Source organism: Carcharodon carcharias, chromosome 3 (genome assembly GCF_017639515.1).
Source record: "Carcharodon carcharias isolate sCarCar2 chromosome 3, sCarCar2.pri, whole genome shotgun sequence".
NCBI lineage: Eukaryota > Metazoa > Chordata > Chondrichthyes > Lamniformes > Lamnidae > Carcharodon > Carcharodon carcharias.
Window position 1 is genome coordinate 188,126,969 of NC_054469.1, and position 16,650 is coordinate 188,143,618.

Here is a 16,650-nt window from a genome sequence, read left to right on the forward strand (position 1 = left end):
TTCCAAATTTTAGATATAAAAATCTGAAGAGATCTGAATAAAGCTGGTTGGCATTTTCTCAAGTGCCAAAATAAAATATTTTCAGTTTAGCCAATTTGGGCAAAATAAAAACTAAGATGCCAGAATAGGATGTCCTCAACCTCTACATAAAAAGTGGTGTTTTCCAAAATAAATAAATCACCTGGGAGAGTGTTTAAAAGCAACTCACACCCTGAGGTATTTTGCTCCACTCCTTTTCAATTTAACGTAGATTTTTAGCTCTTTCAGCAACAAAATCAGCAGTAAGGACCAAAAAATGAAAGGAGCACCAAAACAGTAAAATAATGAAATTAAGCAGAAAAACATAAAAGCAGTGAACAGTACATCTATCTCACTTGAGCATGAACTTGAAGTTGGAAGACAATTTGGCCATTATACATGAGAACTGAGAAAGTGAAGCAGTCTATTTGGACCTGAAGACCCATTTCAAATTATAGTTCTTCCACATTCCTTCCTCCTTCTCAACAGATGTTAATGTAATAGACCTTATGGATGCAATAATGGTCTGTCCTTTATCAAATAAGGCAACTCACCACCACGATTTATTTGATCAAATGTTATAGCCAGAAGGTTTAGATTGGGTTTTACCTTGCTAGTGGCAGAATTCTAAACCAGAACATGGACATGTTAACATATGCAAGTAAATCAAAAATTTATTTAAAACACCCTATGTGCCTCCTCCCCCATACATCTCTATGGCTCAAAAAAAAAGTGGTCAGATATCCTGGTCGTAAGTTTCCAACGAAGCTAGAACTGAAATGGAAATCTTTAATGCATCCTCAGTGCTCTTTTGTGAAGACCATAGAGCTATTTCATAGAATAAGGAAACTGATTCTCCCTTCCATCCTCCACAAGGTAGTTAAGGTCAAGACTACTGGGTCCTATATTAATCTTTACAGAGGCAATGAATACACTTACCTTTTTGGCATCTGCATGACCAAAGTGTGAATTTTTGAAATATCTTTACTTTCTCTGGGTGAGTCACCTAAACCTGGAACCCATCTGCCCTCTTTGCGTATATAAGAGATCCCATGGCAGTGTTCAAAAGCAGGGGAGTTTTTCTAGCAAAGGGAAGACTGAGAGATGCCCTGATAGAGGTCTTTCAAATTACAAAAGAGTTTGGATAGGGTTTATGTAGAGATGTTTCCACTTGTGAAGATTCAAATCGAGGTAAGACAGCCACTAATAACCAAGAGAAAATTCAGGAGAAACATCTTCACCCAGAAAGTAGTTACAGTGTGTAACTTGTTACAATATGGATTAGTTGAGGTGAATAGCATAAAAGCCTTTAAGAGGAAGCTAGACAAGTACATGAGGGGGAAAAAGAATACAAATGTATGCTGATAGGATTAGAGGAGAGTGGGAAAAGGTTCATGGGGAGCATAAATGCCAGCACAGACCAGCTGGGCCAAATGACCTGTTTCTGTGCTGAAAATTCCATGCATTTCATAAGTGTTCTTCTGAAAGAGTCCACTAAGTTTAAATCTGCACAGTAAATTAACATATACAATAATTTAAAGACTGATACAAAATAAGGACTTACACTCTGAACAAAATCAAATGATTTTGCTATTTCTTCATTTTTATTGATGGCGTTTATCCCATGGTTTTGTTAATCATACAGTAATAAACATGGCTTTAATATTAAATTGTTCTCCTTATTATCCAAAGTCACCATAGTCCATTTAAACAAATATAAAAATATATAGTTAATACTTTGTACAACACTGTTTTGGTCCAAACAAAAGTGGATCACAAAAGCCAATACGCAAACTTTAAAGAGTTCCCAATTTTTTTAATCAGAAAGGATGTTAAATGGATTAGGCAACTTTGAATAATGAGATTTACATAATAAAATCTTCTAATAGACAATACTGAACGAAAAACATACTGCTATAACAAAAAAATAATTCAAGTTCACAGATTTGTGTTTTTGTCCAAGAATGGTAGATTGACCGAAAATCATAAGATATGTACATAATAGTTTGTAATAAAATGAAATAAGTCAAAAAAGCATAAACAGAATTTAAAAAGCACATGTTCTATGAAATGAAGACAATTCATTTGAAGTCCTCCAAGTATGATTCTTCAATCATTCTGCAGTCAGAAAACATCAGTGCACAACAGGCCATCCATTTAACATCTACACATTCACATACTTCACATACTGTGATGAAACCTTTGCAGAATTACCAGCCCCTATTCTCACTGATGCTCTACAGTCTGTACAAACCTTTCAGTACAATTGGGTGGTTTATGAACAATATCTAGTGGTGCAGATGAAGAGGTATCAATACACAAAGCCATTCACTTTGCAGGTTGTTTGTAGCCAGACCATGCCAAGTCTTTAACTAATGACACTGCTGGGATCTCACAAAAAAATCTACAGTCCACCCATCACCAGGCAACTAAAAGCAGCGACCAATTATATGCAGGTTCAAATGGTCCTAGGTAGATCTGATAAAGCCCAGAAGGAGGTACAATTCAATTAATGCAGGGCACCAGCTCTTTATAGAAAATACATTTTCAATAATTAGCTGTTTTTTAAACAGTTGTGACAACTACTTCTTGCGTCTAACAGCAGTCTTTATCTTCCGACCAGTAACAGTTGAACGGCCACTAGATGTTGTAGAAAAAGGATTGGTGCTGCCAACCCTGTCCAAAGGAAAAACAAAAACCAGGTTACTTATTGAATTACATATAAACAAATTAACACAAGTTCAACTTGTAGAAAGAAAGTCTCTATTTGTATTTCAGAGTTTGTCCAAGTCACATATTTACTGATAATTACTGTTGATATTGAAAAAAGTCCATCCAGAAGTGCACTAAAACAGTAGCCTCAATAAAATAACCGAGCTGTTTAAAACAGTGAGGGTTATGGCAGCTCAGTTCTGCACATTTGCACCTTTTGGTTGGTTCAAATTGAAACGTTCCAAGATCAAAACAGAATCAAATTTAGATCAAATGTTTTGGCATTGCATTTGATAAAATCAATTAGATAGGTTCTTGAGAATTTCCAGATGCAACAGCACAATCTCATGTTTTGCTTTATGACGACCATTTTGTTAGATGGTGCTCGATACCCCAGTATAAATGCAATTCAGTAACTTTAAATTGGTTGGCAAATTATTCCCAGTCATCTGCTAATGCAATCCCATGAGTTCACCGCTTAAAAATGTGTGAACACAATCAGTGATTGTGACTTGCCCTCTGATTGCTCAATAATTTCCCTTACAGCAGTTCCATGGAGTTACTCAAAAAAAGGACACATTTGATAATCAACTTATGTTCACTGCACTAATTGCTATTTTAAAATTGCCCACACATCACACAATGTTTGTTCAACAAATACTATTTTGTGTTAAAAGTAAATTCAGGTCAAATTTTGCTTTATTTCTAGATATCCAACAACTGGTTTGAAGTGCAATTTAGAACTTTCAATTAAGCTTGGATGAAATGTAACTTTTTCCTGATGGACATCTAAGCAGTAGCACTCTACAATGGATTTCTTTCTTTTGACAATCTTTTTTCCTGTCACTGAGTATCCAATTTTACCAAAACAAATATTCCAGCAAGAAGCATTTAGTTATTTTATCATATATGATGGTTCTTACCCAACAGTGAATCCAGGGGCTGGGTTGAACTGGAAGCCACCAGTGGGGCCAGGCTGCTGTGATGCTCCCGTTGAAGGAGATCCAAATTTAAATACCTCATTTGATGAATTGGTGGCGTTGAAGTTAAAACCAACACTACTATTTCCAAACTGGAAACTGTTACCTGCAGATTACAAATTAATTTAGAAATAATCTCTAAACAGATAGCATATTATAGAAGTAGCAACTTGTTTCTGGACTACTGGTGATGTCCTTGTGAGCGATATGCCTCTGCTTTTGAGAAAGGCATTACACTGTGCTAGAACAATTAATTGTTCTACTCTGGTCACACACCAAACTTCAAAATAATGATCTGTTTCAGTAAGAATAGTTTTACCACTATAAAAACTGATCACTTTTATGCATTATCCTTGCCTTTGCTACAGATACTACTTCAGTTCATTATGACAATTTATACACCTTGGTCTCTTTCCCCTACACATCTGGTATCTTCTCTTGGAAGTATCCCTCTTGCAAGTCTTTTGAAACATCCCTTCCTTATAAACTCCTGTACACATTCATAGCATTATCCTGGAGTTGGTTATCTCATGTAGCCTCTCTACGGGCATCGTCTCAATCTCTGAGAAGATCTTTTCCGGCCACTCCCTTGTATTCCTCACCACCCATATGTTCTCCTATCTGGCCTTCCATCGTTCTCCCTCAGCAAACTTTACCATATCCAAAACAACACTACCCAATATGCTTTGCTTGGCCAAGTCCTGCACACATCACTCCTAGCCTTGCTGACCTGGTCTCTCCAGTGAATCAATTTAAATTTCTCACTCTCATGTTTAAATTCACTGAAGTCTTGCCCTCAACCCATAATATTTTTGCAACTTCCAGCAGCCCTTTAATTTCCCCAAGACCGCTCTATTGCAATGAGCCTGAGGTCCGTCTAGAGCAGCTGTGCCTTCAGCCACCTTGGCCCTACTCTCTGTAATTCCCCCTTTAAATGCTTACTCTTCATTTCCCTCTTTTCCTTTATGATTAGCTTATAAATCCATTTTTTGACAGAGCTTTTGGATTGGTATTCAATTTTTCCTCATGAGGTTTTAGATACTTGGCCAGTATCCTATAGGTCAGACAGCTCCATTTATTTTCAAATTCCATGTCCTTGCTTAGAAAGCACACCACTATATTATCCAGTAATAATAGCTGTTGAGCTGGTGTTGAGATGCAGTGAGTCCCTGCCTCTGAACCAGAAGCTCTAGGTTCAAATCCCACTCTAGGGCTTGATGGCCAAGGAAGGTGTATTCATAACATGGCCAAAAAGGTACAGCACCAACTTGTAAATCCTTCCAACAAATGCCAGTGGCAGGCAGTAAGAGCAGGAGAGACTCCTGGTTAGCCATGTGATGGAAAGAAACCTCTACCATCCTTATCCATAGCTGTAGGTTACAACATGCACATAAAAATATGCGATGTTGCCACAGCAACTTTGACTCCTCGGAGGTCGGGGGGAAGTGGTCAGCTCAGTTGGCTGGATGGCTGGTATAGATCAGATTGATACCAACAACACAGGGCTCAATCCCCCTTCCGGGTGGGGTCGATTCAGGACCGGTCTCCTTTCCCTATATGTGCTGGGGGTTGTGGCGCTGTAGGTTGGACCTGCCGTGGGCAGGGATCTCGAGAAGAAGAATAGGTGTTGAGCAGAGGAACATACAATGGTTGTAAATGTACTGACAAATTTGAAAGGTGTGCCTAATTCTCAACTTTCTTGGTTGTTAAATGTCAGGCTGGATTATTACACACTATTCTCACAGTTTAGGTACTTGCCAGGCACCTATCAACACAGCATTTACTAGGAGGGTAGGATTTTATTTCCCTCCTTCCTACCTGGGAATGGCATGGGTGTAGTTTCATAGTAAAGCCTAAGATAATCATTTAAAAAATAATTGCAATCTGCTAACATTGTTAGGATCAATAGAACTGGTTTTGCTGCAACAACCTTATCATGCAATCAACTTCTGTGCTATACGGAGGAGATCTCCTAAAATGTATTTCTTTGGATATAGACAAAGTTTTACAATTATAGAAGGTGCTTTAAGTTAAGATTTTAAATGTACAAGCTATTTGCATACTGCCACACTACTGGGCAATAAATGCTGGCCCAGTCAGCAAAGCCTACATCCCATGAATGAATAAAAAAAATACAACATATTTTCCCAAATTCAGAGGGAGCTTTCCTTACCCAGTTTGGCCAACATGTTACTCCAGACCCACAGCAATATGAATGACTCTTAACTGGCCTCTGAAATAGCCTAGAGCAAGCCACTCAGTTCAAGGGCAATTGAAGACAGGCAAAAAATGCTGGCTTTGCCAGCAATGCCCATATTCCATGAAAGAATAAATTTTAAAAATTGGATATGGTCAAATTTAGAGCACAGTTCACCTTACTGAAATGTGAATTTACTTACTCGAGGTAGATGAAGTTGAACCAAATGTGGGTTGCTGATTAGGTAACTGTCCTCCAAATAGAGATGGTTGACTATTGGTAGACTGTGAACCAAAGGCAGGTTGCTGACAACCGGTCGAGAATGCAAAGGTAGGTGCACCAGAGGAACCAAAGGCAGCTGGTGGCTGACTGCTGCTTTGTCCAAATAAAGGGACAGGGGTCTGTGTGCTACCAAAAGGTGAAGGATTTGCTGCAACTGTAGAACTTGATCCAAAAGCAAAGATAGGGTTTGATGAGCTACCTGAAAGCAGATCAGATGGTAAGCAATACCATTAAAAGGTCTTGTAGTTACTGACTTGATCACTAAACTTTTTTCCAGCCATTCTCCTGCACTAGCCCAAAATACACTTGTAGATAAATTTACTTTATGACACAAGAACACAAGAAATAGGGGCGAGAGTAAAGCATACGGCCCATCAAGCCTGCTCTGCCATTCAAGACAATCATGGCTGATCTTGGGCTCAATTTTCCCGTCCACTCTCCATATCCCCTATTCCCCAAGGCCAAAAATTTAACTGTCCCAGCCTTAAATATATTCAACGATGGAGCATCCACAACCCTCAGGGTACAGAATTCCAAAGATCCACCAGCATTTTGAGTGAAGTATTTTCTCCTCATCTCAGGTGTAAATGATCTGCCCCTTATGCCCCCATGTTTTAGGGTAGACACTGGTTAGGCAGTCTATCAAGCCCCTTCATAATTTTGTAGGGTTCAACGAGATCACCTCTCATTCTTCTGAACTTGAGAATATATACCAAACATGCTCAATCTCTCATCATAGGACAACCCCCTCATCCCAGATACCAATTAAGTGAACCTTCGCCTCCAATGCAAGCATATAATTTCTTAAACGTGGGAGCAAAAACTGCAGATTTCCAGATGCGGTCTCACCAAAACCCTGTACAATTGTAACAAGACTTCTATGTGTTTTTACTCCAATCCCTTTGCAACGAAGGCCAACATGCCATTTGCCTTCCTAACTGCTTGCCTCACCTGAATGCAAACTTTTGAGTTTCTTCTACAAGCACACCCAAGTCTCTTTGAACATCAATACTTACAAGTTTCCCACCCTTTAAAAAATATTGTTTTTCAATTCTTACGACCAGACTGAATAACTTTGCACTTTCCTACATTATACTCCATCTGTCATCTTTTGGCCATTCACTTAACTTGTCTCTATCTCTTTGCAGCCTGTTTCCTCCCCACAGCTTACCTTCCTACCTAGCTTTGCGTTATCAGCAAACTTTGATACCTTATTCTGTGTCTCTTCAACTAAGTTATTAATACAGATTGTAAATAGCTGAGGCCCCAGCACTGAAACTTACGACACTCTACCATTCACTACCTGCCAACTTGAAACAGCCCTATTTATGCCCACTTTCTGCTTTCTACCTGTTAAACAATCATTTATCCATGCCACATATATTACCCCCAACTCCGTAAGTTCTTATCTTGCCTCTTGGGAATCCAAGTATACTACATCCATTGGTTACCCCCTTATCTACCCTGTTGGTTACATCCTCCAAAAACTCTAATAAATTTGTCAAACAGGATATCTCTTTAGTAAAACCATGTTGACTTGTCCTAATCTTTTCTAAGTGCAATGTTAAGACTTCCTTACTAAATGATTCCAGCATTTTCCCAACTGATATTAAGCTAACTGGCTTGTAGTTCATTGCTTTTTCTCCCCCTTTCTTGAAAAGTGGTGTAACATTTGCCAACTTTCAATTTAATGAAACTGTTCCTGCATACAAGGAATTTTGAATAATCATAGTCAGTACATCCACTATCTCTGCAGCTCTCTGTTTTAGAACCCTAGAGTGTAGGTCATCAGATCTCAGGGATTTGTTGGATTTTAGTCCAAGTTTCTCCGATATTTTTTAATCAATGTTTTGGTGGCCCTCTGCTGGCTTCTAAAAAACTCCAATAGTGAGACTTGCTACTGTTTTTGCAATATGGTAAGCCTCTTCTTTTAATCTAACACTATCCTCAACTTATTGAACATTTTGAATTGTTTATTTAAATGTTTTCCATTGTTCATTTATCTCTATACCTACTTACCCAATCAACCTAAGCCAGTTCTCCCCTCATACTTATGTAACTGGCTTTAAGATTCTTTTTTGTGACTGGAGTATGTCACTTTCAAACTTAGTACAGAATGCAATGGTATTATGATCACTATTTCCCAGTGGATCTTTTATTACCACACTACTAATTAACCCCGTTTCATTAGACAATACAACCTTTAAGATAACTTTATCCCTAGTTGGCTTCACAACGTATTGCTCCAAGAAACTGTCACAAAAAACATTCTACAAACTTATCTTCTAGACACTCTTGCCAATTTGATTGTCTCAGTCAATGGAAGGTTAATGTCCCTTAATTATTACATTGCCTTTGTTACAAGCTTCATTAATTTCTTGTTTAATGCTTTGCCCAAGGTATAACTACTGTTGGGGGATTTATAAACTACTCCCAGCAGTGTTCTCTGACTCATGGTGCCTAATTTTCACCCACACTGATTCTACTTCATGATCTTCAGAGGCTAAATCCTTTCTCACTAATGTCCTTATGCATCCTTTACTTTCAGGGATACCCTTCCTCGTTTGCCATTCTGTCCGGCTTTCCAAATTATTGTGTACCTTGGGATATTTATATTCCAACCTTGATCACCTTGCAACCAAGTCTCTGTAATAGTGATTAGATCAAAATAATTTACTTCTATTTGCACCATTAGTTCATCTCTCTTATTACGGGTGCTTTGTGCATTTAGATAAAGAAACTTTAATTTCATTTTGTTACTTCAATTCCCTGCAACGACCTTATTCATTGATTTGCAACTTTTATTAAACTTTCTGTCCCTTCCTTCCCACTCTGATTGTCATGAATATGTTATACTATTCTGTTGCCTTGACTGTTCTCTTTGGATTTCCACATCTCCCTTCACCCGAATCCTCTCCTGCTCTGTTAGTTTAAAGCTCTAGTTATACGATTGGCCAGGACACCGGTCCCAACTCGGTTCAAGTGGAGCCCATCCCAATGAAATAGCTCATTCTTCCCCAAGTACTGATGCCAGTGCCCCATGAATCGCAACCCCTTCTTTCCACACCACTTTTTGAGCCACATTAAGTTGCCAAAATACTAACAAACAGATTTTAATTGCCCAAAATTGGGGTATAAACAAGATGCTTTTCCTCTAGCCAGCGGGCATTCAACCTCTGCCAGCTTTTGTATCTTTGGACAGCAATGCAGACTGGCATGAAGCGTATTAGAATTCTTCCAGGTGCAAAATAAATTATATAATGGAGATGGCCAAAAAAAAGTCACAATACTATATTATCCATTGCAGTTATAAACATATCAATTCTTAGAAGGAACAAGAGAAAAAATTGTCTGAATTACAGTTTGATTTTCTTTTAGTAGTTTTCAATAAATCTGGAATTGAAAACTAGTCTCAGTAGTTATGACCATGAAACCATCATCATTCTTTGAAAAAAACTATCTGGTTCACTACTGTCCTTTAGGGAAGGAAATCTGCTGTCCTTACCTGTGCTGGCCTACATGTGACTCCAGACCCACAGTAATGTGGTTGACTCTTAACTGCCATTTGAATTGGCCCAACAAGCCAAGGACAATTAAGGACAGGCAACAAATGCTGGCCTTGCCAGTGTTGTCCACATCTCATGAAAGAATAAAAAACCTTCAGCCCTTTAAATCTGCTCCATCATTCTATCTTAAAAAGGGAATGGAGGTAGAGCATGAGATAAATCATCCAAAGACACAACCCCTATGTTTAAAAAAAAACTATAAGCAAACAAAATAAGGTAAACCAAATGCTAGCCTTGCAAGTATGTGAAATATTTTTGTGTAAATTTCCTTAAAAAAAAACACACCCAGCATAATGCCTTTCAAGTGTTCTTTTGACTTGGGATTGACTTAATATTTCAACTACAAAAGCTTTTATATAAAACAAAAACAATCCCCATGTTGCCCTTCACATTTCTGCATTTTACATGTCTCGCAACAGATAGGTCATGGGAAGACTTACCTGTTGAACTGGATGTAGTAGTTGAAGCTCCAAACGTAAACACAGATGATGTAGCAGTGTTATTGCTGGGTGCTGAGCCAAATGAGAATGGTACAACGGAGGCCCCTGCACTTGACGTACTGACAGTTGATTTAACATCCTGTGAGCCAAATAAAAATGGCTTGGTTGCAGCAACAATTGATTCAGAACTACTTCCAAGATTTGCACTACCCATTGTGGCGCTAGCCTGTCCAAATAAAAACGGTGGGTTTGTTGCAAGTGCAGAATTACCAAATATGGAGGGTGTGGAACCCCCAGCATTTGCTGCTGCAGGCGTGGAAGAACTGTTGCTAAATAAGTTGAAAGTTGGTTTTGTAACTCCTTGTTCTAGAGCATGAAGGGAAAGAAGTAAAATTAAGATCAATTCATAAACCATCGTTAACTGTTTCTACACAACTGTTGCCAAGCTGTTTATGCCATTAGAATGCATCAATGTACACATGATGCAGTTACAGAGGCTAACAGAACAAACACAACTTCTTTATAAAAAAAAGCATATAGAAAGAACATTTTGTTGTTATATATGCATACTGAATGTTTAAACAAAAATACATGGTTACCTTGGGCTATAAAAAGTTGAAGTATTTTCTGCAGGATCCCAAGGTGCAAATACAAATCAGTTAAATTTACAAGTCTTTAATGTTAATGTCAGATAAACAAGAATGTTTTTAAAAAGATAAACCTGTGAAAATAAACATGCTATTATTTCCAGTTACGAACTTAGGTCAACAAATGGATGAATAATTGACAAAGCTCAATTTGACCCAATAATGCTCTACCATCAGTCAGCAAAACAAACCCTTCATGCTATAGATCACTGGGGAAATTTACAGATTGGATTTGAAAAAATACACAGTCCAGACCCACTATGTACTTTCTCATACACAAAAGGCTTCTGATTTTAAGAAAACATTCAATAAAAGAACAAAGTTCATAACTATTGCCAAGTGTACTAAGAAAGTAAATATTTAGAAGGAGCAAGAAAAAGGTGCCACAAAAGGACAACAGTTTAAACAAGTGAAAAGGCACTCAGTAGATTGCATACTTCTCCTACAATGTGTTAACTCAATGTTATTATACAACTCTTCCTGGAGGCTTTCACCTGCCTGGTTGATGGTCTGTAACTACAAAACCGAAAAAAAATCTTTATATTAAGAGCTTCCATCTCACTGAGGAGGCTTCAGGCCAATCCAAATCCATCATCATATTCTGAAAACTCTGCTCACATTTTGACAGCTGTGATGAATTCCACCACAGCAGGTGAGACAATGCGCAAGATTTTAAAATAATCAACAATATTCTAAACAAAACAACCCACAACATTCTAGAATGCCTCATCTTCCAACGTTAACAGATCCTTTAAAAAATTCCAGGATCCAAATCTGCATCTTTGCCAAAATCTCATCAGTTCTTCCTTGAGAATATCCTGTGTTTCAAGCTTCTTTGAAATCCATCCATTACTTTTTGAGATATGTTGTTTATAGACTAGAGTAAAACAGGAGCGAAATCATTACCTCCATCCACTTTCAGTGGCAGAGATTATAAAAGACAGAGTTTAGAGATTCAGTAGCTACAGTTTGGTATGGAGGACAAACATGCAACATTTCACCTGTAATTATCAGGTTTATTAAATACCAAATTAACAATTTGAAGTGGAGGATGCCAGTCCTGGCTACTCTTAAGACATTGCTAGAATAGTTGCCTAATAATCGCTTCAGACAATACATATCTAGGAAAAGTTACATTTCAATTGGTTCTAGGCATTCAACCAAAACACCACAGATAATAGCACAATTTCCAGTAAACAAGAATACAATAAATAAAACTAGGAGAAGACCACATAGCTTTCGAGACTGCTCTGCCATTCAATACAATCATGGCTAATCTCTGGCTTCAACTCAACTTTCCCTCAAATCCCTGGTGGGCCAAAAATCCATCTATACCAGCCTCGAACATGTATTGAACAATGAAACATCCTCAACTCTCAGGGGTAGGGAATTCCAAAGATTCACAACCTTTTTGAGTGATCAAGTCCTAAGTGATTAGCACCTTATCCCAAAGCTGTGCCCATGTTTTATATTCCCCAACCAGTTTGGGAACAAGATCTCAGCATCTACCCTCTTAAATGGTTCAATGATATCACCCTCTCTCTCAATCTTCTAAACTTCAGAGTATGTAGGCCCAATGTATCAGCCCCTCACCATAGGAACCCTCCTCATCCTGGGAGAGGGGGCGTGATGGGGAGATGTGTTGAATGGGAGCATCACACTGCCAATGCAGAAATGGTGCAGGATGATCTGTTGAATATAGAAACTGATGGAATGGGAGGCAAGAACAAGGGAAACCCTATAGTTCTGGTGGGAGGGGAATGGGGCAAGAGCAAAGGAATGCCAGTATTTTAAGGGTCAGTGAAGGTGCAACGGACTGAGCAATCTTCTGCAAAGAGTGAAAGGGTTACATGCAGGCTGTGGCTACAGAAGGAGCAATCCGAGGTGAACTAACATCACACAAGTGTTTTTACACAATATTAAATCTTGGGATTATTTTTCAATGTACTGATTGGCATCTTCCATTTGCAAGAGATGTTATGAATAGTGAGGTCAGATGAGGCCATCTGTGACACTTCTCCTGATGGCTGAACAAGCCGATTCTGGAAAGGCAAAGTCCACCACAAGTGTCACACAGGAAGTTTTTCCTTGCCAATGGTGTGGGATGATCTCTGTTTGCAGGACTGGAGACTATGTTGGAGCTTGTGAAATGAGGTCATCATGGCAGCAAATTTCTACCCAGCTGGTGTTGCCAATTGCATCAATTGTCAGCTAGTGTCCCACTCGTCATGATTAATGTCAAGAGCTTTCACGCCTCTCATCAGCATCCTTGAATCGGAGCTTTGGGTGTCCTGCTGGTCTCTTGGCACAGGTTACCTCCCGCAAAACATATCCTTGAGGACTTGGCCTCCTTCCATCCTGTGCACATTCCCAAGCCAGCAAAGTCTTCTTTGCTTGATTAGTGCTATCATGATCTACATATTTGCCCTAAAAAGGTCTCCATCATTGGTGACTTCACCTTCCTATGTGAAGCCAGGGAGGTGTTGTAGACACCGGACATGGAAATTATCGAGCCTTTTTTCTTGGCAAGTTGCCCAGGCCTTGCTGCCAGTGCTGTGGATGAAGGCCGTGCACATAAGTATCTTGATCCTGCAGGTCAGCTTGTTCATTTTCCATGCCTGTTTTGTTAGTTGGCCAAAATTGACGGCTATCTTCCCAATGACACGCTAAGCTTTTTGTGCAGACAGGTTGCCTCTCACCTTCGGTCCAAGGCAGCAGAATTTGCAGTCTGCTTCCAGTGGTTATTGAACATGATTACAGATGGAGACAACACCCTCTCCCGTAGCTGCAGTTTTCCTGGCAGATTGTGAGTGAGAACATGGCAAGCATGGGACAGACAACCCATGGGCCTTTGGAACTGGTCTTCTGCCTGGGCAGCTAGTACAGCATCATCACAAAACAGAATTTCTCTGATCAGGACATGCCACATTTGTGTCTTGGTTTTCAGTTTTAATGGATTGAGAAGTTTCTCACCTGATTGTGTGTGGACACTCCTTCCATGTTAGCAGAGAAAGCAGTCAGGGGGACAGATAAAAGGTACAAAATAGCTAGAGCTAAGAAACAGCCGCGTTTCATCCCACTCTTGATCTCAAGGTTGTCAAAGACGGAGCTGTTTTACTGAATGGTGCCATGCATTTTATCATCGAAGGATCATACGAGACCACGAAGCTTGGGAGGACAGCCATTTTCTCTAGTATCCGGTAGAGGCCCATCCTACTCACCGCGTCAAATGCTTTTGCGAGATCCACAAAAGCAGGCAGACTGGTGTTTGCTACTCTCTGCACTTCTCTTGAAGCTGGCACAGGGAGAAGATCATGTCTCCTGTGGCTCTAACTACTCTAGAGCCACATTTTGTCTCTGGCTATATTCGGTTGGTTAGTTGATTGAATCCCATTAGAATGACTCTGGCAAACATCTTCCTAGTGACACATGCTGAGGACTGAGCTGCCCTGGAAGTTGTCACAATCCCCCTTTATCGCCTCTGTTCTTGTCTAACATGATGTTTGCATCACGCATATCCTTCTCTTCAGCAGAGGTGGTAGTGGACATGGAGATATGGCAGCAGGTGGGGCTTTCTATGCTGAGTAGCTCAGCTGGTATGGCACCCTTTCCATGTGCATTCCTTGCTGCTAGGGAGTCAATGGCTTTCTCAAGCCCAAGTAATGAGGGTTCTGCATCAAGCTCATACATACAGGTAGCTGTGTAAGATCAAACACAGGCAAAAAGATATAAGAACATAGGAAACTGGAGCAGGACTAAGTCATTTGGCCCCTCAAGTCTGCTTCACCATTCAACTAGATCATGGCTGATCTCCTACTTTAACATTTTCTCACACTATCGCCCTATCCCTTGATGTTTTAATATCTAGAAATCTATTGATCTGTCTTGAATATACTCCATGATTGAGCCTCAACAGCCCTCTGGGGTAGAGAATTCCAAAGTTTCACTGCCCTCAATGAAGAAATTACTCAATCTAAGTCCTATCCCTTATTCTGAGACTGTGTCCCATGATTTTAACCACCCCCACCCCGGCAGCCCAGGGAACCATCCTCATGTGAGTATAGCTCAGAGCAGTGCTCTACCCAGCAGGCCATGTGCTTGTTCCCAGCAATGAGTACTTTCCCATGTCTGGATTTCAAAGGTGCAACTTTGGTGATGGTGGCGCCAAGTGCTCTTTTGTATAGGGTAAAGGTTACTACTGTCTCTAGCAGTTTGTATTTCTTCGTGTAGAGTAATCCAATACTTGCTGGTACAGTTCTTGCTGTCTTCTGTACAACAGCCGTAGCTAGATTTAGGGTTAGGAGACAGATTATAAGCCAGGTGAGCTGTGTTCTTTGCTTCAATGACAGGAGCCATTTCTGCAAGGTAGATTTTAAACCAACCTTTGGTCCTGTTTCTTCCTTTGCCAAACATGGTTGATGATAGTTTCTACAACTTCATAGATGATTGACCACAGAGGCATTCATGCTTCATCAGTATTATCTGGTCGGCCCTCAGGTGGAAGGGACTGCTTGCAAGCTTTTGAGAACTAACATTTGTTGTCATCCCTCATAGAGGGAATGCTGATGCATGATATGCCATTGTGTTTGGACTTATGTATTTTTTGTGGCTGCACCTGCACCCAGCTACTGACAAATGATCAGTATTACAATCTGCATCGTGATAGGCGCATGCGTGAAGAACATTAATCAGATTGCATCTTCTGGTGATTATCAGGTTAGGCCAGTGGCCAGATCTCTGAGGGTGCCATGACACCTTCTGATATCTACCCTGGACCAAGGTGTTAGTCATGCAAACCCCATGCTGTGTACAAAGTTCAAGTAGCCACTGGCTATTTTTGTTGACATTGCCAACGCTATGACCACCAAGATATACGTTTGGCATGAAACTCTGTTTGATCCAACTCTTGCATTAAAGTCACCAGAGAGAAATAACTTTTCTCCATCTGGCAGATGCTCCAGAATATCATCTACAGTGTTGTAGAAGTAGTCTTAGTCTTCAGTGCTACCATACAAGGCTGGTGCGCAAGTGTAGATGATGGTGTCAAAAGCTTCATCTGATGGCAGTTGAGTTACAAGGCGTTTAGAAGTCACGACAGGCATCTCAATTATCTGTCAATCTGTTGTTGACTGCAAAACCCATTCCATGTTCATGGTGGGTCATCTTCACTTTTGCCATGTTATTGTATAATTGGCTTCATGCACTGATCCAGTGTCGGTCAATCTAGCCTTTTGGAGAGCAGCAATGTCGATTTTGAACTTGTGCAGCTCACAGTCAATCAATGCCGTCTAACGTACATTGTCCCTTGACTGCAAGCCCTCATGCGTGCCAGGACACAAAATCCTGATGTTCCAGCCAGAGAATCTTCACCTTTTGTTTCTTGGGTACCCATTTACTATTTGCTTGTCAGGATAGGATCCCTATTCCTCAAGCACTCAGAGGATGACCGATGTTGGCAGGTCAGTACCTTATTTGCTGGAGGCTGCCCAGCTTGCAGTAGACAGCCTGACCAATAGAATGCGATGATGCTTCTCACCCTTACCCTGCACCAACTGAGCTGGGCTTATAACCCATAAACTGCTGTCTCCCCTATTGGTCCCCTCACTGCAAAGAGTTAAAGACAAAGTGTCCTCTTCCATTTGTTTTTTGGCTTCGTAGCCTGATCAGGATTTGCCCAGCATCTGCAGTATTTGCCCAGACTTGCCCAGCATCTCCCACTTGACCGTACAAACCGAATCCAGAGGAACGGTAGGTGCTCCTACCTCTGGATCCCACCTGGTTGCTGAAAGATGTGCTTCAAGGGACCAC

The 16,650-nt window shown here is 40.1% G+C and overlaps 1 protein-coding gene across 4 annotated transcripts in view; it reads right to left on the bottom strand.

The window, feature by feature from the left end:
* Window positions 1-1,600: 1,600 nt before the first annotated feature.
* Window positions 1,601-16,650, bottom strand: part of nup153 (nucleoporin 153) — a 65,372-nt gene continuing 50,322 nt past the window's right edge. For 3 of the 4 annotated variants that reach the window (XM_041183836.1, XM_041183835.1, XM_041183834.1), the window contains 4 exons: window positions 10,196-10,561; window positions 6,110-6,388; window positions 3,654-3,816; window positions 1,601-2,694 (listed from right to left, as the gene is read on the bottom strand). In XM_041183836.1, the coding sequence (XP_041039770.1) occupies window positions 2,601-2,694; window positions 3,654-3,816; window positions 6,110-6,388; window positions 10,196-10,561 (902 nt within the window). In that variant the 3' untranslated portion in view covers window positions 1,601-2,600. The remainder of the gene's footprint in view (window positions 2,695-3,653; window positions 3,817-6,109; window positions 6,389-10,195; window positions 10,562-16,650) is intronic. The other variant, XM_041183837.1, reaches the window with a different exon arrangement.